The following is a 23,184-nucleotide window of genomic DNA, read 5'->3' as shown; positions in this document are numbered from 1 at the left end:
CCCACAAACCCCAAGTGCTGCCTGCCCATCCATGTAAACCCTGCTCCTTGCCCCCATAACCGTCAGTGCTCTCCACCTGCCCATGTACCCCTCGCTCCATGCCCCAGAACCTCCAGCACTGGCTCCTTGTCCATGTAGGTTCCCCACCCTCACAACTTTCACTGCCCTGTCACACAGTGATACCCCTCATCCAAGACCAAAACCAGGTGCCAGACCCCACAGTGACACCAGGGAAAAGGGGGAGATCAGCCGCAACAGCCTTTCTGGGGGCAAAAGAAATCGCAGCAGCAGCTCAGCCTGTGCCACGGAGAGAGGAACAGACCTGGCAGAAGGCAGAGAGTACAGGAAGATTAAAAGGAGCCAGTGTGAGCAATGGCTCTTCAAAAGGACACAAAGCATTAATGTATTGCAGCCCATTAGAAAACCAGACACCCTTCCTGAGGCTGCTTTTCCATACGAGCAATTGCTGAGGTTACTATGAGGCATTAGTTGAAGATGGATTGTCCAGATGTGGGGTGGTGTCAGAGGTAATCTGCTACCGTGCCACTGTGATCTAGGTGCTGCACGTCTCCATCCCCTCCATACACACACACAGGCCTGGATCTCCTATGGTGAGATTTCCAACCCTGCCTGGTTTCCTCTGAGCCAGAAACATGGTTTTATTTTTACTGCTTTTTGGTTCTTCTCATCCTCTTCAGAACCAGAGATGTAGTGGTACGAAAAGAGCAGACTCCTCTCTCCCCCACAAAAAGAATTGTTCTTCTAATTGTTCTGAACCTCTAAGCCTGTGGGTTTGAGATCTGAGCAACTCTCCTGTCAGTTCTTTGGTCCAAATCCAAACCCATCCTTAGAGGCCACGGGACGCCTCCAGTTGAAGTCACTGGAGGATCATGGTGGTTGTAAATCTGATCATTTATCTAAGCCCCTACATGTGAATGTAGAGTCCTCTCAGTGGGCCAAAATTTCACCCTTTAACCTGTTTATCTTTCAGCTCTGAGCTGTGGAAATTACAGACACTGGTCTTGCTACAGAAAGTCCTATTCTGTTAGGGTGCTGAAAGAGTCTGAAGTAACCCCCCCCCCCCACATCAGGTTATGTAAAATTCTGAGACCAGATTTGAAAGATGTGGATTCCGAAACATAAGGGACCTGATTTTGCTTTGAGGGAGGCCATTGTCAATTTGGAGTGACTGACTGAAGGCAGAATGTGAGAGCAGAATCTGGCCAGTGTGTGACCCATTCTTGCGGTAACACCGATACCCACTGCAAAGGCTTTGGCTGAACCTCCTAAAAGGACAGTGAAGTTGCTGAATTGGAAAAGTTGAGCGAATCAGAAAAAACCTACGGAAAGCTACTCAAACAGATTGAAGGGCAAAGTAAGAGACAAGGAATTGATCTTAAAAAAAATAATTGTCTGAACTATTTCTAACACATTTGTAGCTCCAATTTTACCAAGTAAATCCCTTGATGTTTCTCATAATACTAAACAGTCCAAGTAGCTGTCCTGCTGAATCCCTGCCCAATGGTTCTTGATTTGAACTCCTAAACAGTTCCTTAGCCCTCACCACTAACTTTAAAGCAGAAACAGGCAACTCACCAAAATCCTGCTCAGCAGAGAGAGGAAATAAACTTTCAGTGACAAGAATGCAGAGCCCTGAGAATCAGTGTATGAATCTCATGTCTGACACTCAGCGTGCTGGGCAGCGACCTTTATCATTTCCCTGTACAGTCCCTGCAGATGCTCAGATTGGCCAGGACTCCCAAAGAATTCCCTCAGCTCCATGAGCAGCGGGAGAGTTAAAAAAATAGACCCCAGAGAGCTTCAGCCTGACAGCTTCCCCTAGGAGCAATGAAATAATTTGCTGATGAAAGAGGCTCAGATTGTCAGGGCAAACTGAGTCTTGCAGACATTTCAGCCTAGCAATTACTATGGTTCTTCAGTGTACTACCATTTGCACTATATGTGGGAATGCAGCCACAAGATACGGGACCGAAACCTCTTTTCAATTGATCATAGCAGAGTACCACTGTATATCGCCCAGGCAGTTGTAATATCCAGTCCATTAGCCTCTGAAATTCATTGCCACCCTCTAGAGGCCAAAGAACAGGATCTTGAATTGATGCAGGCCGAAGGGCATGGAAAAGGTTTTCTTTTCTCAGGACTCTGACATCAAAGGTGCTTCCCAGGATCCATTTGTGAGGTCTAACGAGGATGCATATCTATCAGCTCTGTACTGTTCTAACCACTCATCTGCTCTCTGCACCAATAAGCATCACATTTCAATACTGTGTTGATCTTTCCAAAATGGATTCAGAAATGGGTTTTTCTATCTTGCTGTAGAACTGGTACCATGGGATTTCTCCACTCACTGTGTGATTCCTTCACTACTCCAAGGCCAAAATGACCTGGAGTTCATCTCACAAGGTATCCCACATTTTATGGGAGATACAGCCACGAAGTTTGCCTGATGTTTTGCCCTGGGCCATTTGAGTGTGGTGTTATTTGAAATAGGAATGCCTTGCTGGGGCGAGTACACAGTGGTAAGAGATCAAACAAGTCTTATTGAACTACCTAAGGGCTTACCTAAGCCACGCAAGTATAAACAGCTGACACCAGGCATTAGAGGACTTTCCCTTCACTCTCTCACCTGATTCTTGTCACACACACACAGAAAGCAGAAGACCAGAAGTCCCAAGTGCAGGCAATGTGATGTTTATTCACGTTAATGTCCAGCAAGCACATGTACCAGAAATCTGAGACCAAAGAACCTTGTTTCCCAGTGTCCCTTCTCAGCTCTGATGCCACAGAGCGTCTATGTGTATCCTCCCTTCTCAACCCTGATGCCATAGAGCCTTGTTTCCCAGTGTCCCGACCTCCCCACTCCTTGGCACACATAATTATCTAATCTGTTCCATTATACCAACAAATCCATGTGGCCAGGCAGAAACAACACACGCAGTGTCTTTGTCCTTTTGTCACATGCATTGGCAAAAGTTACAAGAATATAAAGATATAAGAGTATCAAAATTCAAATGGTCAAACAAGACCCAGAATTCTATCTCAGATGAAGATACAGGCCTGAATCTTACATAGTCACTAGCACGTCTAACACTCTACCTGATTTTTGTTTCTCTTTTCCTCTGGGACCCTCCTGCCCAGGTGTCCCGGGAAGAGCATAGGGCATAGGGTGGCACATTTCCTGAGAGGGCCAGGTATCAAGGTGGAATGTGTTGGTGCTCCATTTGCCTCACTACCCCCTGTGCAGTATGATGTCCTGCACCTTCCCTCGTACGGGCAGACTGCAAGTTTCAAATTAGAGTTCCAGACTTCCCGCAGCAATGGACCTGAGAAGGTTGGGTCTGGGCTATCTGTTACACTACGCTGGAGGGCCTATATCGCTTTATGTGTTACAATTAGCAGTTGTGCTTCTTGGATCTGTGCCCTCCATACACACCACAGCACACATTGCACAATTAGTATACGTACTAATAGGCCAATAGCTATAATAACCCACAGTAATGCTGAGAGCCCGGACCATTGCAAAATTGTCCATCACCTGGGCCACCACCAGAAGCTCTGCTTCTCCTCTTTGGACTAGGTTAAGATTCTTTTAACACTATTCTGGAGAATAAATTATTAATGTGTCCAATTGTTGGCTGGTCCATCCAGCTGCTCCTGCAGGCTTTGCATGCTTTTGCTTATATCATGAGGGCTAGCTCAGTGGTTTGATCATTGGCCTGCTAAACCCAGGATTGTGAATTCAATCTTTGGGGGTGGGGTCATTTCGGGGCACTGGGGTAAAAATCTGGTGTTTGGTCCTGCTTTGAGCAGGGGGCTGGACTAGATGACCTTCTGAGGTCCCTTCCAACCCTAATATTCCATGATTCTATGAATAGCCACATAATAATATAATCCAGGACTCAGCAACCTTTCAGAAGTGCTGCATTAAGTCTTCATTTATTCACTCTAATTTAAGGTTTTGCATGCTGGCAATACATTTTAACATATTTAGAAGGTCTCTTTCTATAAGTCAATATTATATAACTAAACTATTGTATGTGTAAGCAGAGTCAGGATGAGCTCCACTCTGACATCTGGTGGTGAATTATGGCGATTGTGGAAAAGAATTTCAGAGGCTGATTGTGTTTGCATAGGCACATCCACTCTGGGTGATCTTTCGATTGCTGGACTCTAGGGACATTTGGGGTATTGGACTTTGGAATCTTGCGGTGATTTGGGGGTTGCTGGACTCAAGAGCCCAGGGAAAAGAACACGGCCCAATTTCTTGTGGTGGGTCTTTGCTCACGGTTTGGTCTATGAACTCTCGTTGAGGTTTCTTTCCCAATTTAGTGCTTCTTGTTTATCTCATGCAATTAAACCTTTTCTGCTACACCGAGGCTCTGTGCTTGCGAGAGGGGAAGTATTGCCTCTTCGAGGCGCCCAGGGGTGTGTGTAAGTTTTTCCCAGGTCACTGGGTCGTGGCTCGAGCTGGTTTTGCATTATGTTGTAGGGAAGGGACCCTTGTGTATTGAACCCGGCCCTGCTGCTGTCAATCCGGCCTGGCAGAAGAGTTACAGATGTAAAGTAAACAAGGTTTTCAAAATGTTTAAGAAGCATCATTTAAAATTAAATTAAAATGCTGAACTTACACCGCCAGCCTGCTCAGCTTGCTGCCAGCCTGGGGTTCTTTTCACCTAGGCCAGCAGCAGGCTGAGCAGGGCGTGTGGCTGGGACTCCAGACCTGGGGGGAGGGGTTCAGGGGTCAGGGAGGAAGGCTGGGAGAGGGGGTTCATGGATCAGGGCAGAGGGCTGGGGTGTGTAGGGGGTGTAGGGCAGAAGGCTGAGTGTGTGGGGGGGTCAGGGCAGAGTGATGGGGCTGTGGGGGTGCAGGGCGGAGGGCTGGATATGTGTTGGGGTGGTAGGGAGTGCAGGGCAGAAGGCTGGGTGTGTGGAGGAGTCATGGCAGAGGGATGGGGCTGTGGGGGTGCAGGGCAGAGGGCTGGATATGTGTTGGGGTGGTAGGGAGTGCAGGGCAGAAGGCTGGGTGTGGGGGGGGGTCAGGGCAGAGGGATGGGGCTGTGGGGGTGCAGGGCGGAGGGCTGGATATGTGTTGGGGTGGTAGGGAGTGCAGGGCAGAAGGCTGGGTGTGGGGGATTCAGGGTAGAGGGATGGGGCTGTGGGGGTGCAGGTCATTGGGCTGGATATGTGTTGGGGTGGTAGGGAGTGCACGGCAGAAGGCTGGGTGTGGGGGAGTCAGGGCAGAGGGATGGGGCTGTGGGGGTGCAGGGCGGAGGGCTGGATATGTGTTGGGGTGGTAGGGAGTGCAGGGCAGAAGGCTGGGTGTGGGGGATTCAGGGCAGAGGGATGGGGCTGTGGGGGTGCAGGTCATTGGGCTGGATATGTGTTGGGGTGGTAGGGAGTGCAGGGCAGAAGGCTGCGTGTGGGGGGGAGTCAGGGCAGAGGGATGGGGTTGTGGGGGTGCAGGGCGGAGGGCTGGATATGTGTTGGGGTGGTAGGGAGTGCAGGGCAGAAGGCTGGGTGTGGGGGGAGTCATGGCAGAGGGATGGGGCTGTGGGGGTGCAGGGCAGAGGGCTGGATATGTGTTGGGGTGGTAGGGAGTGCAGGGCAGAAGGCTGGGTGTGGGGGAGTCAGGGCAGAGGGATGGGGCTGTGGGGGTGCAGGGCAGAGGGCTGGACATGTGTTGTGGTGGTAGGGAGTGCAGGGCAGAAGGCTGGGTGTGGGGGGAGTCAGGGCAGAGGGATAGGGCTGTGGGGGTGCAGGGCGGAGGGATGGATATGTGTTGGGGTGGTAGGGAGTGCAGGGCAGAAGGCTGGGTGAGGGGGAGTCAGGGCAGAGGGATGGGGCTGTGGGGGTGCAGGGCGGAGGGCTGGATATGTGTTGGGGTGGTAGGGAGTGCAGGGCAGAAGGCTGGGTGTGGGGGGGAGTCAGGGTAGAGGGATGGGGCTGTGGGGGTGCAGGGCGGAGGGCTGGATATGTGTTGGGGTGGTAGGGAGTGCAGGGCAGAAGGCTGGGTGTGGAGGAGTCATGGCAGAGGGATGGGGCTGTGGGGGTGCAGGGCAGAGGGCTGGATATGTGTTGGGGTGGTAGGGAGTGCAGGGCAGAAGGCTGGGTGTGGGGGAGTCAGGGCAGAGGGATGGGGCTGTGGGGGTGCAGGGCGGAGGGCTGGATATGTGTTGGGGTGGTAGGGAGTGCAGGGCAGAAGGCTAGGTGTGGGGGAGTCAGGGCAGAGGGATGGGGCTGTGGGGGTGCAGGGCAGAGGGCTGGATATGTGTTGGGGTGGTAGGGAGTGCAGGGCAGAAGGCTGGGTGTGGGGGGGAGTCAGGGCAGAGGGATAGGGCTGTGGGGGTGCAGGGCGGAGGGATGGATATATGTTGGGGTGGTAGGGAGTGCAGGGCAGAAGGCTGGGTGAGGGGGAGTCAGGGCAGAGGGATGGGGCTGTGGGGTTGCAGGGCGGAGGGCTGGATATGTGTTGGGGTGGTAGGGAGTGCAGGGCAGAAGGCTGGGTGTGGGGGGGAGTCAGGGTAGAGGGATGGGGCTGTGGGGGTGCAGGGCGGAGGGATGGATATGTGTTGGGGTGGTAGGGAGTGCAGGGCAGAAGGCTGGGTGTGGGGGAGTCAGGGCAGAGGGATGGGGCTGTGGGGGTGCAGGGCGGAGGGCTGGATATGTGTTGGGGTGGTAGGGAGTGCAGGGCAGAAGGCTGGGTGTGGGGGGAGTCATGGCACAGGGATGGGGCTGTGGGGGTGCAGAGCAGAGGGCTGGATATGTGTTGGGGTGGTAGGGAGTGCAGGGCAGAAGGCTGGGTGTGGGGGGAGTCATGGCAGAGGGATGGGGCTGTGGGGGTGCAGAGCAGAGGGCTGGATATGTGTTGGGGTGGTAGGGAGTGCAGGGCAGAAGGCTGGGTGTGGGGGAGTCAGGGCAGAGGGATGGGGCTGTGGGGGTGCAGGGCGGAGGGCTGGATATGTGTTGGGGTGGTAGGGAGTGCAGGGCAGAAGGCTGGGTGTGGGGGAGTCATGGCAGAGGGATGGGGCTGTGGGGGTGCAGGGCAGAGGGCTGGATATGTGTTGGGGTGGTAGGGAGTGCAGGGCAGAAGGCTGGGTGTGGGGTGTCATGACAGTAGTTGGCACCACACCCAAATGACACTACCAGAGAGCTTACCCAAGCAACCCAAGTACAAATGGAGGACATCAGTCAGTTTCTGACCCCCCAAGTTCACAGTCCTACTGGAGTATGAACCCATAATAGCGTGTTTCAGTCTGGAGAGGTCTGCACATTGTAAGCTCATTGGTACATTTTGCCCTCCGCAGGAAGTGGGAAGGAAATTCAACAAGCCTGTGTTAACCATGCTGAGATTTTCCCCAGAAACTTCACTCAAAACTGCAGTGGTTTAGATAAATCAGAAAGTAAATTTAACTACAGAAATATACATTTGAAAGGCTTATATGTGATAGCATAGAGATCAAAGCTGGTTACACAGCAAATAAACAAAACTGCAAACTAAGCGTTATGTATTCGATTCAGCAATTTCTCACCCTGGCTGGTGATACAAGAAGCACTCCATGAGGTTTCCATACACAGGTTAGAAATCCTTTTGGCCTGAGACCAGCAGAGAGGGGCACATCAGTTTCCATGGCTCCCAGACTGAACCCCAGTCATACTCATACCCACTGGAGCCCAAATTAGTTTCCCCGGCACGTGTGACACAAACATGGGCGAGGGACTGTAGCCTGAACAAAAGATCCAGATGTAGCAGTTGTTTGATTCCTTTACCACTGTGTTCTCACCCCAGCAGAGCACAACTACCTAAAATACCACCACACTGAGATAGCCCCAAGGCAACAGATTAGGGAAACTCCAAAGCTGTTCCCTCATAAAATGTGGGATACCATGTGAGATGAACTCCAGGTTGTTTTGGCCTGGGGACTGGTGAAGAAATCACATAGTAAGTGTGGAGTTCCCATTGTGTTAGTTCTGACACAAGATAGCACAACCCATTTCTGCATCGATTTCTGAAAGATTAACACAGTATTGACATTTGATGCTTATCCGATGCAGAGAGGAGATCAACTATTTGAAGAGTTGAGACCTGCCAAATATATATCCACTTTAGATCTCACAAAGGGATACTGGCAAGTACCTTTTATTCTAGATTCCTGGGTGAAGAAAGCCTTTTCCACACAGTGGGCTTGCATCAGTTCTGGATCAAGTCATTTGGCCTCCACCGTGTGAAAATGCATTTCAGAGGCTAAAGGCCTGGATATTACAATGTCATGGGTGACATGCAGTAGAACATTGCTCTGATTAATTGAAAATGAGGTTTGATCCCATATCTTGTGGCAGCAGTCCCACACATAGTGCAGATGGCAGTACATTACACACAGAAACTCTAGGCCATCGTCAATTGCTAGGCTGAAGAGTCTGCAAGACTGTGTTTGCCTGACAGTCTGAGCCCCTGGTATCGGCAAATTATTTCTTCACTCCCAGGGGAAGCTCTCAAGCTGTAGTTCTCCAGGGTCTATTTTCTGCTTCTTCCATTGCTCACGGAGACGAGGGAATTGTCTAGGAGTCCTGCCAACCTGTAATTATCTGGCTGAGGGGGTTTAAGCCTATGCAGAACAGCAGTGGCGACAGTGCATCACCTTGGTATATGCCACACTTGATGGCCACTTGTGCAAGCTGCCTTGAGTTGATTTCCAGTGTCGTCTTCCATAGTCCCATTGAGTTCTTGAGGAAGGTCCTTAGTATCCTATTGACTTTGTATGGCAGCAGACATTCACAGATTCCACATGTGCGGCATTGAGTCGTAGGCTTTCCTGTAGTCAATCCAGGCTGTGCTCAGATTGGTCTGTCTAGACCTTGAGTCTTGGGTGACTGCTCTATCTATGAGCAACTGGTGTTTTGAGCCTCTGGTGTTGTTCCCAATGCCCTTTTTGAGCTGTGCTCATGTACTGGCCCCTATGGTCCTGTAGCTTGGCGGCTATGATACCTGATAGGATTTTCCATGTTGTGGGGAGGCAGGTTATCGGCCGGTAGTTGGATGGTTCTATTCCCTTGCAGGGGTCTTTCATGATCAGCACTGTCCTTCCTTGTGTTAGCCAGTTTGGGTGGGAGCCTGCTGCCAGCAGCTGGTTCATCTGTGCTGCTAGGCGTTCATGCACTGCTGTTAGTTTCTTTAGCCAGTACGTGTGGATCATGTCTGGTCCAGGTGCTGTCCAGCTCTTCATGTTCTTGACCCACTGCTGGATGTCTTCTACTGTGATGGTAACTGGTTTCTGTTCTAGGAGATTGCTGTGCTCTGTTCTCAGGTCCTGCAGCCACTTTGCACTGGTGTTATGAGTCTTCTCTTTTTCCTATATGTTCTTCCAGTACTGTTCAGTTTCTGCTGCTGGTGGCTCTGCTGTTATTGTGTTGTTGCACTGTAATTAGGAGTATACCTTAGATGGTTCTTTAGAGAACAGGGCATTTACTTTTTTGATCTCTGCTTCTCTAGTGTATCTCCTTAGCCTGGTAGCCAGTGCTGTGAGCCTTTGTTTAGCAGTCTCTAAGGCTTCAGGTGGAGTTAGGCCCTTGTATTTTTTCAGTAGCCGAGTCTTATCCTTAACCTCTACACCCTTCTGTAGTTCCACCAGCTGACTAACTTCTCTCCGAGTCGCCTTGGTCTTATCCTCCAACCTCATTTTCCAGGGTGGGTACATACTGTCGTTCTTCTTAATCGTATAGCCAAGCCTCTCCAGGATTACAGAGGCTGTATCATATACCACTTCATTGGTTTGAGTTATGGTGGTAGTAGGGATTGTCATGAGGGCCCTATTGGCATCTTCTAACATACTATCTGATGGTACTTCTCCACTGAGCCTTGGTAATTGGTCTCGAGCATTGACTGTAGCTAGTTTCTCCATGATCTTATGCCTCATATCAGCTGCTGTGCTCTGCAATGGAGGGGGTGGCAGTGAAGTTTCTGCTTCAGGAGTGAGCTGCACGTCCACTTGTTCTTCCAGGCCTTCTTGAGTCTGGGATGTGATGTGGAGTTGGTCTATCTCAAGCTGTGAGAGCAGCTTCCTCTTTACTATGTTGAAGCGTTGGGTAACTAGCTGTTTCTCAGTAAGCGTGGATATAGGTCTTTTGTCTATCCATAGCCCCCTCATACGTTTCATATATCCCCTTTCCTTAGGTCTACTGTTATAGTAGCATTCCATCAATTCCAGGTTCTCTTGTCTCGTCCATGAATGGTTTGTTCCAGTAGCCCACTTATTGTCAGATTGTCCTGGTTCCTCGACATCTGGCGTGGACGTTGTTAATCCGGGCAACGTCCGAGCCGATATGACTCTCCTAGTTTGTGTTACTCTCATATTTTGAGGTAGGCAGGTGACACATTAGGGGTACCAACCAGGATTTGAACCCTGGTCTCCCCTATCAAAGGGCAGCACTCTTAACCACTACGCTATGCCACCTATATATATGTTAAAAATGTATTAAAAGCATTAAAAGTAAGGCAACACCTACATATCCCTTATCATCCTCAATCATCAAAAACAGTAAATAAATAAACCAAACTATTAAAAAAGCCCTATGCAAAGTTGTTCAAAAATCTGGCAAAAATGAAAACACTATGTATATGGAAACAAATAATATATTTGTTTGACCCATTTACACTTTAGGACATGATTTTTTGGTGATAATTTTAAATGCGTTATTTTTAATGTTTTATAATTTATTGTTTTGAGCTACATGAGGATGTATATAGGGTTTTTTTTGCCTTTTTAATGGCATTAGTTAGTTTAAACTTTATTTTTTTTAAGTTTTATTGTTATTTTTTTACCCATTGGGTAAGTGGCACCTTTTGTGAAGGATGAGGGGTAGGTATTATAAAGGGCTTTACAGTTTTATAGGCCTTTTAAAGAGAATTTGATAAAGTTGGTAGCCAGTACCCAATTGATTGCTATTTTGGATGGCTGCCAACACCTTGCGGAGTTTTAATACTAGCCTTTACAGGTAAGTGGTAAGGTCTTTTGCGGGCGCTCACCTTCTGTAGTCGAAGTGCCAGAGTGGGGAAACAGCCTTGACAACATTGATTACTATCTCTTCTCTGAATTTCATCAGTCTGGCTGGGATAATGTTAATACCTGTAGCCTTTCCATTCTTGAGTGATTTCACAGCTCTCTCCACTTCTTCACGCGGTACTGGAAAGTTATCCTCTTTGGTGAATCAGGATACCAAGGACACTAGGATCTCCATTTGTCCGGTGGCTGAATATATTGGAGCTGTAGTTTGTCCACCTATTGATGGTGTCCTTTGTAATTTTTCACAAACTGGGCTAGGCACTGCTTTTGGAATGAAGGATTCCCGCCATATGTTAAAGCTGTATACGTTGGTGTGTCCTCACTCCTCACGAAAGAGAGCTCCTGGATACAGCTGAAGAACAATAACTGAGCTGGGGAAGTGCTGGTCCCAGGTTAAAAGGATTTCTAGCTGGTGTTTGGAAACCTTGTGGAGTGCTTCTATCACCAGCCATAGTGAGAAATTGCTTATTCATACCCAATGTATGTTGTAGATTAGGCTCAGTTTCCAGGTTTGTTACTTGCTAGGTTAGCAGCTTTGATTTGTTTGCTATCATGTATAGTTAAACTTATGTTTACTTTATCTAAATCAGTGTGCCTTTAAGTGAAGTGTCTGGGGAACATCTCAGCTTCATTAACACAAGCTAGTGGCAAATCCCTCCAATATCAAGGGGCAGGCAAACTCTGTGTACAGATCCCTGTGCAATGCAAGACAGTATAATGTTGGGTTTGTACTCCACTGGAGGGTGTGAGCTTGGGGAGGTAGGAAATTGGCTGATGTCTGGTGTTTGTACTTTGGTGGCACATGTAAGCCCTCAGATAGCTCTGGTTGGGCGTTACAGGGCCTGAAGAGGCTGAATTAGCAGCAAAGGTTGCACACCTTTCAGCTTGCATAAATGCAGGATCATATCATTTTTCCTCCACATTGTGGCAGTGACTTTTCCGAGGCTAATGCAATGTACATTACAACCGCATGGGCGGATGGACTGGGATGTTGCTACAATCAAATATGTTATTTTTTACTTGTATCTTTTGGCTGCATTCCCAAGCATAGTGCAGATGGCAGCACATTACACACAAGAGAGAAAGCCATTGTCAATTGCTAGGCTGAACAGTCTGCAGTACTCTGTTTGCCGTGACAATCTGAGCCCTGGTTATTGGCAAATCATTTATTCACTCCCAGGGGAGGCTCCCAAGTCGAAGTTCTCCAGGGTCTATTTTCTGCTCTTCTAACTGCTCGGGGAGCCAAGGGAATTTTCTGGTATTCCTGACCAACCAGAGAGTCCACAGGGACTCTACAGGGGAATCATAAATGTGGCTGTTCAGTAAGGTGAGTATCAGATGTGAGATTCAAATGCTGATTCTCAGGACTCTGCTTTTCTGTCTCCAGAAGGTGATTTCCTCTCTCTGATGAGTGGGACTGTGGTGAGTTGTCTGGTTCTACATTAAAATTAGTGCTATGGGCTCCAGGGTTCAAGTCAAGAATGATCTGGGAAGGAATTCACTAGCACAGTGACTTGAACGGTTTAGTATTGTCAGAAACATCAGTGGATTTACTTGGTAAAATTGGAACTACACATGTATTGGAAATAGCTTAAACAAATATTTGTTTTCAAGAGCAGTTCCTTGTCTCATCCTGTGTCCTTCTAACTGTCTCAATAGCTTCCTTTTGGGGGCTGTGTGGTTTTTCAAATTCAGCAACTTCACTGCACTATTAGGTAACACAGCCAAAGCCTCTGCAATGGGTAATTGTGTTACTAGAGAGTTCACAGCAAGAAAGGGTCACACACTGGCAAGTTTCTGCTCTGATATTCTGCCTGCACATGGTCGCTGCAAATTGGCACTCGCTTCCCTGAGAGGAAAATCAGGCCCCATGTGTTTTGCAATCCTCGTCTTTCATGCTTGGTCTCAGAACACCAAGTAAACTGGGGGTTTCCTTCAGGCACTTTCAGCACCATGACAGAATAGCAGGATCCGAAGCCATGATTCTCACAGCTCGGCGCCAAACATTAAACACCAAGAGTGAATCTGGTCCCATTGAAATCAATGGAAAAAAGGTTCAAAGCAATCATGATAACATTTTTTTCAGGGAGGAGAGGGGTCTTCTCTCTCTGTCCCTGGCATCTCTGCGTCTGGAAAGGACAGGAAGCGCCAAAAGGCAGTACAAATAAAAACATGTTTCTGGCATAGAGAAAACCAGGCAGTGTTGGAAATCTCACCAGGAGAAGTCCGGGAATGCACAGTGTGTGTGTGTGGAGGGGAGGGTCACACCTTCTCCATTGGCTGTGGGGTAATCAGTGACTGTCTCTCACCGGTGAGAAATCTCATGGAATTGCAAATACCAACACACCTGTGCTACTGATCTTGGTGCACCCATACACAATGTGGGTGCTTTTGGGAATGGCAGAACAGAAACAACTCATAATGTGAGAAGTTTGCACGTTATATAATGAGAGCAGGAAACTCTGGGACATATGAGGGGCTAGATAAATACAGTTGCCACATGCAGGAGCCACTGGCAGCTGCCCAAAACTGGCGGTCACTGGGACACACACATTAAACCCAGGATGTTCTGTAACCATTTGCTAACCAGTCATTCACAGCCAGGTTGTACATACATTCCACTGTGCAGAGATTTAATTTGGTCAAATCATTATTTTTCTTGCCTAAAACGTTCATCCATGCAGTGCCTTATGGGATCCCTCAGACTCCTGAAACAGACACCTGGTGTAACACTTTCAAGGCACCACAGTCACATGAGAATTCCTCTCCTTAGGGTAAGTTCAACAGAGTCATGAATAGTAAAAATGCTTTCTGTATGCTCAGGCAGAAGCTTGCAGGCAAAATGTCTCGACTCTTAGGCAGAGGTCTGTACATTCCCAATGTCCTCTTGATCTTGTGTTAGGACACCAATCAGTCTTGTATAGACTTTTCTCATGTCCCTTTTTATTCATATCCTTTGTAAAGTAACAATCCAAGTCTCTCAATCTCTCTCCCTATAAGAGTTTCCCCAGACCCTTGATCATTGTTGTTCCACATGCCTGAATCCCTCTATTTCTGCAATATCCTGTGTGAAAAAGATCTCCTATACTACACAGAGGAGTTTAGAGGAGGGTGAAGCACTGACTGACTGATCAATCTCCTAGCACTGTATTTTCTATATGATTCTCCATCCCACTCCTATTGGAATCCAATGTCTCTGCTTAGGTTCTGTTCCTGTGTACATTTTGAGAAGGGGTTTACAGAGATGTGTACCGTGAAGCCCAGATCCCTGTCACACAGTAAAATTAGAACCTTGTGAAGTATTTGAGGAGTTCGAGTTTTTCCCTCGAATGGGCATACATGTTGCAGTTTTTGACAGTACAATCCATCTGCTATCCTGCTGCCCATTCACCGGGCTTGGTAAGCTCCCTCTGGGGACTTCTCTGGATTTGACTATGACCTACATAATCTGGTGCCACCTGCAAATGTTGCCACTTCACTGCTCATCTCCTTTCTAGATAGTTAATAACTAAAACATTTACCATACCAATTGTTGTATGAAGTGTGTAACCCGCCCTCACTGGGCTTCTCTCCCTTCACAGGCACCTTGAGCATTTCTGAATTAGACTGACACATTGATGACTTCATGGCAACTTTCAACTTCACCCCATCTGACCCTTCAACATTCATTTTAATGGGTATCCCTGGCCTGGAAGCTGGACATGTCTGGATTTCCATCCCTTTTTCTATTTCTTACATTATCAGCCTTTTGGGAAATATTACTCTTCTTTTTGTTGTAGGGAAAGAGCAGACCCTGCACAAGCCGATGTACCTGCTCCTCTGCATGCTGGCGCTTACAGACCTCAGCACGTCTACCTCCATCATGCCCAAGGCACTGTGTACATTTTGGCTAAATTTGAAAGACATTACAGTGGGTGGCTGCCTCACTCAGATGTTCTTCCTTCACATGGTTTCTTTCATGCAGTCAGCCATCCTCGTGATAATGGCCTTTGATCGCTATGTTGCCATATGTAACCCTCTGAGATATGCCACCATGATCACCAATGCACAAATAGCTAAGTTAGGACTCATTGGTTTGATCAGATCTGTTATCTTCATGTTTCCTCTGCCCCTGCTGCTGAGCAGGCAGCCATTCTGTGCCAACCGCGTTATAGCCCAGACACACTGTGAGCACATGGCTGTGGCAAAGACGTCATGTGGGGACATCACAGTGAATAGGATGTACAGTTTTTTTATAGTGTTTGTAGTCATCGGGTTCGACCTGACACTCATTGCACTGTCCTATGGTCTTATCATGAGAGCTGTCCTCAGAATCTCCTCCAAAAAATCCTACCAGAAAGCCCTCAACACCTGCACAGCCCACATCTGTGTGATGCTGACATCTTATGGTCCTGGCTTTCTCACCAGCCTGACTCACCGGTTTGGTCAGGGTATCGCTCCCCACATTCACATCATCTTGGCCAACCTCTATATCCTTATCCCTCCCATACTCCACCCTATCATTTATGGGATCAAATACAAAGAGCTTCGTGACAAAGTGGGCAAATACACCTGCAGAAGGTGATCAGCTAGGACCATTGACTTTAAACCCTATGTAACAAGAGGGGGATAGGATATCTTCTCATTAATGAAGGGTCTTCTTTCCCAGTTTGGCAGAGCTCAGCATTGTGGAAGTTCTGTAGCCCAATTCTATTATATTCACTGCTTTATATTTTGCTTTTCATTAGATTTCATAGTAATGCAAGAAACCTACAGACCTCTATTCTGCAAGATATTAGATTTAGGAAGTTAACATAAGTCTTGAGGCCTATAATCTTTAAACAATAAGCTAAGTACAGACTAACAGGCCAATGGAAAACACCAAATATTTGGGGAGCTGAAAATAGAGGTTAAGGGCCTCAGCACATCCGTAAGTGTAATGTGTTTGAGACAGACACAGTTTTGTGTGCCCTATAGGGAGAGGATTTACAGAATTAATCATTATAATTCCCAGTGAGGGGAACCAAGTGTAAGTCTCTGATGAAGAGAGTGGCATGCTGGAAACAGCCAATTTTGCACAGCAACCAATAAAAAGGTAGCAGTATGGTCCCTTGCAGTGTCCTTTCACAGCCTCAAATTTGTTTTACTCCAAGGCAATCTACTTTGTTAGGGAATCTAGTAATTTTCCTTATTCCCACCTTTAAAAACATCATCATCATCATCCAGTTTAATCCAGCCTGTCAGGATTTAACTATACAAAGTACACCCACTTTTCTTGTCTATATTCCCCTGCTAGGGTTACAGTTAAAGTTATTGTTGGCTCTTAAGAAGAAGCACCTCATAGAAATTACTAACAAGATGGATAAAGCCAAACAAGCTATTACCCAATTCATGAATAAGAGTAATAAGTCTTCAACAATTCCTAATGTAGAGGTTGAAGTAAAAGGATGGATTATTGTCCCAGAAATTACAAGAGGAATTATTTTTAATGCAATTAGTGTAAACTCAAAGAATATAAGCAAAAACCTCAAAGACCTAGATAGGTACCAAACACTGATGATGGTGCCTATATATATGGTACACCTTCCAAAAACACACCAGGGTCCATTTTTATGATATTCTTTCTTCACCCTCAGAGGCAGAAAATAACGATGAAACTATCCCTACAAATGCCTGACTCTCCTGTATGATGGGATTCATTTTACAAATCACGCGGATAAAATGGGGCATGTAGCCTATAGGGTTAACCTGCTTGCTCGACTATCAAGATATTTTTTCTTCCAAATTTAATATTTCTTTATGGTTTTGATTATTTCTTTTGTTATAGTAGGCTATAATACATTTATATTAAAGTGGTTTTGCTGCAACAGAAGGAACTTATGGGCTACATCCTGTATGTTGAGCTAAGGTAAAATTAGCATACACATGTCTGGTTCCTTTCACCCAGATAGCAAAGGTGGCTCACATATGTTCAGGACCTTTCAACTAGATAGAAGGTGATGGGCTAAAGCATAAAGTCCACATATGATGTGCTAAAGCAGATTGGCATAGGGGCTTTCCTAAGTTCATTCCTTTCTAACAGGTACATCACAACTTGGAAAAAAACAAAATATCCAGTTAAGGCCAGACTGAAATGAGTGGTTAGGACAGAAATAACAAATGTGATACCTAACCAGAAAAGGGCCATGGTAATGAATTGACATAATTGATAATAAGTAGAGATCAATGATATACTGACCTATACGGGAAAAAAAAACACTTCAACATTAGCAAGGTGAGGAAATACAAATAAGGAAAAGGGGGGAAATCCCCTACTGAATATGCATCAAACATAATGGCGTCAGCATAACATATTATCAAAGTGGCATCCCAGCCTAGGGGCAGTAGGAGGAAAGATGCTAGAATGATGAACATTGGTGAGGATGGGGAAGGTGATGAGGAAGATGATGGATAACACTTCAGGTTGTTTTACAAGGGATGATGTGAGTCTATGGAAGTGCAGACGTACGTTCTCTATCTATCTTGTTAAATTGAGGTGTTTGTGACTGTGCTAAATGTATTAATAAACTATATTAAATATAAAGAGTTCATATAGTGTGAGTGTTGTAACTGTGCACATCAAGGTTCTCAACTATATAATAATTTAAATAAAACTGGACCTGATTTGGGGACAAGAAACCATCAACCTTTAAATTAATAAATCCTAAAAGTGATAACTGGGGATTCTTAAGTAATATTAATACATAAGCTAAAGATCAGGCAACAGCTAGAAGTGCCTCACACCTAATGTCTTATCACTCCATCACCAGGCACTGCTCTCTTCATCGCTAAGTTCCCTCTCTCTTTCACCATCATCTGACCTATTTAATTATCAACCTAGCACTTGGCTTCACCATAATTCCGACAGTACCAGAAGAAACTGCAGACTTCTGAAGCAAGGTGTCTTTCCATTAGTCCCTGTGTTCTTGATGACTTCTTGATCAGTTGATCAGTTTGATGAACCAATTTTTTTTATTAAAGCTAATGTTAAAAAATGTACATAGTACACAGGTTAAGAAAAATAGTTTCTGTACATCTGGGTGTCATGCTTGGATTATCTACAAATAAAGGTTTTGTTTAAAAGTCATATGAAACATATATATGTTTTACCTCCCTTGTCCGGCACCCTCAGGACCTGACCTGTGCTGAACTGGAGAATTTGCCAGACCAGGGGAGATCAACACCGGCCGGCCCCTCTGAAATGCTCGGGGTCCCAGCTGTCCTCCCCAGGTCCCATCTGCTGGCCCCTCTGGAATGCCAGTTTCCTTGCCGCTGGCTCCCTCCTGGCCCTGACTTTACTCCCGTCCATGCCCCTCTTTGGCCCAGGCTGGAACCAGAGCTGGGGGAGGCGCAGAGCCACGAGTCAGGGCCAGGAGTGGAGCCCAGTGGCTGGGACCCTGGCAGCTGCAGAGGGGGCTGATAGGGACCTGGGGCCAAAGGCTAGGAACCTGAGTGTCTGCAGAAGGGCCGGCGGTGGGGACCAGGGGCTGGCCTCTGAGCCCCTGGGCGGAAGCTGCCAGCACACTCCACTTAGTCCTTTGCTTTTTCAGTGGTGTCAGTCAGTTTAAATTCCGTTTTCTTATATTCTATTTGTAACTCCCTTACCTATTGAATAACTGACACCTCTCCTTCTTCTTCTGGATTTAATAAAGGGTTCCACAATCTCATAGGCCTTCTAAAGAAAATGTGATAAGGGTGGTAACCAGTACCCAATCGATCACAACTTCGGATCACTGCCAACACCACTGGTAATTTATCGTCTCAATCTTTGCCAGTTTCTTACGCTACTTTGCATAGAGCTTGTTTAATAGTTCGATTAGTCCTTTCCACTGTCACTGATGATTGAGGATGATAGGGAACATGTAGTTGATGTTTTATTCCTAAAGTTTGTAATAAATGTTTAATAACTTGTCCTATAAAATGTGGCCCATTATCTGATTCAATTATTTTTGGAGACCTATATCTACTAAACACTTCTTCTGACACCTTCTCGGCAATAGTGTCTACAGTACCATTTTTGGTGGGAAACACCTCCCCCAAGATAGAAAAGTATCTACTACCACTAATAAATACGAATCCCCCTTTTGGATCTTAGGCAATTCATCAATAGAATCAACCTGTATTGTACTTAATAGCCCCACAATTCTTTGGTGCAACAAGGGTCCTGAATTTCATGGTCTGTTCAATTTGCTGCACATCTTATGTAGTTTTTAACGAAGTTTTCTACGTCCTCTTGCACATTAGGCCATATTCCAAACTGTTTTGCATTAAAGAGAATATTCTCTATTCCTTGAGGGAATGTGACATTTATAAGGTATCCCCCTTATCTCTCCCAGGTTTAATCTCCTGTTCCATAGCTTGAACACTAGTAACTACCATAACTTCCGAAGGTTCCTTTGCTGCTAATTTAGCTAAAGCATCAGCTTTATCATTCCAATATTTTTCATTTCATTCTGTGATCCTGCTCTATGTTCTTTACAGGTAGGACCGACATGCACCAAACCCTGAGAGGAGTTAAAATGACACAGAAGGAGAACGTGGCCTTGTTTTTTGGAGGGAGGTTAGTTACTGTGGGAGTTAGAAGAGGTTTGTAAGGGGGGCTGTGTTGTACAATGTGTTGTACAATGTACCCTGTGCTCTCCCAGCAGGAGGGTCTCAGCACTGACTGTAGCAGACAAGCAATGAGGAGGCTGCTGGGCTGTAATCCTGTTCTATGTTGTTTACAGAATAAAGCCTGCACCTGGTACTGTGTCTGAGTTGGTCTGGCCTGAGGTGAACACACACTGACACACAAAGCAGAACACACAAAAGAGCCTCAGGCCCAGTTCCCTAAAATTGTGTAAAAAGTCACAAGCAGGTTACCTCTATCTCATACATCTTCATACAGGACCATTGAACAGCAGGGGTGGTGGAGGAGGGGCACACAATGATTATTGAATATTGAATAGCGGCTCACCTATGCATTTCTGCTCTGATGTCTCTACAGTCACCATCTCGTTACCACTGCATGGGTTGCCATTCACAGTCTACAAATAGTTTTCTTCATTGTATCTGCACCTTTCTTAACTGTAATCATTACCTCAGCTTTTCGTTTCCTGTTTAGCACAATTGACATCTAGGTACTGGTGACATTTTATTTCCTTCCAAGTTTCCTGAAATATCAAGAGCACCTGAAAATCCACTAAGTTGCGAGACATTTGTCACATGTTTGTATTTTAACAGCTTGAAAGCTTGAACTCTTTGAATCTCAGATTCTACTGTCATTAAAGAAAATAATCTGTCCTCCCCCCAATACTTCCCACAACTGTGAACATTAAAAATTATACAAATACAAAAAAGCTAAAAGATAAACCCTCGATATTACCCATCAGTTATAAAAACTGAATTCTCCAAGCCTATTTATAGGCCACTAAGGCATTGGGAGTGGGGGAGGATGGAAAGGGCAGAGCCTATCCTCACTACAGTTACCTCCCAGTTTAAGGGCCTGAAACCTGTAAGTCACACTCACACATTGTCCTTACACTAACAGCAGGAACCCCAGCGACTTCCAGAAGACAAAGGAGGTTTGCAGGATATGGGATTAAATCAGAGATGGGCGTAAAAGAAAAGTTTCCTCCTTTTTGATGCAATACAGACATGTGCAGCACTTTGTCCCACAGGGTTGACAAGGCCTTGCCCCAGCAGTGTCAATTAAGTTAAGTACAAGTGGTGGAAACAGAAACTGTTACTAACAGAAAGCCTGAGGGTGGGGATAGACCTCCTCAAATGGGCATAGGGATTGAAAGAAATGGAGATGGGTTTTCCACAGGTTGACTGTGCATTGTGGGAAGAAATACTTCCTTTTGTTTGTTTTAAACTGCTGCTTATTAATCTCATTTGGTGACCCCCCTAATTCTTGTGCTATGAGAGGGCATATATAACACTTCCTTATTTACTTTCTTCACACCAGTCATGATTTTATAGACCTCTGTCATATTTCCCTTTAGTCGTCTCTTTTCCAAGGTGAAAATTCCCAGTCTTATCAATCTCTCCTTATATGGCAGCCGTTCCACACTCCTAATCATTTATGTTGCCCTTTTCTGAACCTTTTCCAATTCCAATATATCTTTTTGGAGATGAGCAACTGGATCTGCACGCAATATTCAAGGTGTGGGCATCCGATGGATTTACATAGAGGAAATATGATATTTTCTGTTTCATTATCTATCCCTTTCTTAATGAGTCACAACATTCTGTTCACTTTTATGACTGCTGCTGCACATTGAATGGATGTTTTCACAGAACTATCTACAGTGACTCCAAAATCTCTTTCTTGAGTGTTAACACCATATTTAGACCCTATCATGTTATATGTAGAGTTGAGGTCATGTTTTCAAATGTTCATTACTTTGCATTTCTCAACACTGAATTTTATCTGCCACTTTATTGCCCTGTCACTCAATTTTCTGGGATCCCTTTGTAAATCTTTGCAGTTTGTTTTGGACTTAACTATCTTGAGTAGTTTTGTATCATCTCCAAACTTTGCCATCTCACAGTTTTCCCTTTGTCCAGATCATTTATGAATATGTTGAATAGTATCCTTTCTAGCACACTAACTGGTCTTGGCAATGTATTACTTTTTAATTTATGCATTTGCTCCAAAACCTCTTCTAATGACCCCTAATCTGGGACAGTTCCTGAGCTTTTCACCTAAAAAGAATGGCTCAGATTTGGGAATCTCCCTCTTATCCTCAGCCATGAAGACTGATGCACAGAATTAATTTAGTTTCTCTGCCCATGAAGTCATTGTCTTTAAGTGCTCCTTTACCATCTCAATCATGCAGTGGCTTCAATTGCTGTTTAGCAGGTTTCCTGCTTCGGATGTACTTGAAACAATACTTGATGTTACTTTTGGACTCTTTGGTCAGCTGTTCTTCAAATTCTTTTTTGGCTTTCCTAATTCTATTTTTACACTTTGTTTGCCAGAGTTTATGCTCTTTTCTATTTTCCTCAATTGAATTTAACTTCCACTTTTTAACAGATGCCTTTTTGCCTCTTCTTTTCCTTTGTTGTTTAGTCACAGTGGAAGAATATCCACAAGGTACTGGGCGTGGCAACCAACTGCTACAGAGGGACAAGAGAACCCACACACTCTAATGGCAAAGCCCTTCTTCCCAGCATCTACCCTCCCATTGGGTCCATGTCCCCCCACCGAGTCTGATTTTCAAGTGTCTCTGATCAGGTGATGTTTCCTGCATGGAGACTGCACCTTACTCTCCACGGTTGTGCATCACACATAGCTGATGTGTTACTTGTGGCATGGCTGGCATCCACCGTCCTGGCTATGTCCCTGCAACACCCCACTGTATCTCAGCCTTGGCTCCCCATTGTCACAGATGGTTTGTGCTGCTCCATCTCCTGGCTCTGGTCAGATCCAGCTCCAGATCCACGACTCTGCCTCAGCACTGTTGCTCTGTCTCCGGCCCAGCTTGAGGTGCTGAGAACTGCATTAATAGCCCCAAATCACTTAAAAACTAACATAAAGGTAGCCCAATCTACTTCATGAAACTTTTTTTATTCACACATTGGCCTACACATCAAATAACAAATGAAAGCTTTCATTAGATACCTAGTACAGATTTTATATCTGAAAAAAAAAAAAAGAAAACTTACAGGTCCTATCAGGAGTTTTTCCACATTAGCAACACACCTCTAAGGTGACAATCAAATTCCAAATGAAACCCCAGTACAGATATTTGAATCCTGATTGAGCGCTGCAGGTGTTTCACACAAAAAAAATGACAATAAGACGCATTAAATATAGCCCCAAATTATCCCCAAACTTACATGCTGATAAAACAGTAATAACATTATCATATTAGTTATTTCTAATTGCATTCCATGATGCTAGTGAATGTCCACATTTTGTATTGAATTAGTTTGTTACTGTTAGTCTTTGGTTTATTCCTGAAGTGTTGGACATAGAAAATCAGGTAAATTTTTCCACAGCACTGAGCTCAGCCAAACTCAGACAAAGCACCCTTGATTAACGAGGGGATATACTTTCTCCTTCTTGTCATACAGGTTTCAAGTCAGTGATCCCATGTGA

The 23,184-nt window shown here is 45.7% G+C and overlaps 1 protein-coding gene across 1 annotated transcript; it reads left to right on the top strand.

Annotated features, from left to right (window-relative positions):
- The first annotated feature begins 14,703 nt into the window (after window positions 1-14,703).
- LOC115641890 (olfactory receptor 52D1-like) lies at window positions 14,704-15,642 on the top strand. Its single transcript, XM_030545248.1, has one exon. The coding sequence runs from the start codon at window positions 14,704-14,706 to the stop codon at window positions 15,640-15,642; it is 939 nt and encodes a 312-aa protein (XP_030401108.1).
- Window positions 15,643-23,184: the final 7,542 nt, after the last annotated feature.

The sequence above is a fragment of the Gopherus evgoodei genome, unplaced genomic scaffold (assembly GCF_007399415.2).
Source record: "Gopherus evgoodei ecotype Sinaloan lineage unplaced genomic scaffold, rGopEvg1_v1.p scaffold_36_arrow_ctg1, whole genome shotgun sequence".
In the NCBI taxonomy this organism is placed as follows: Eukaryota; Metazoa; Chordata; order Testudines; family Testudinidae; genus Gopherus; species Gopherus evgoodei.
This window is presented reverse-complemented; position numbering and strand designations above follow the sequence as displayed.

Coding starts and splice junctions, on each gene's coding strand:
- LOC115641890 (XM_030545248.1), top strand. CDS start 14,704: ATGGCAACTTTCAACTTCACCCCATCTGACCCTTCAACATTCATTTTA.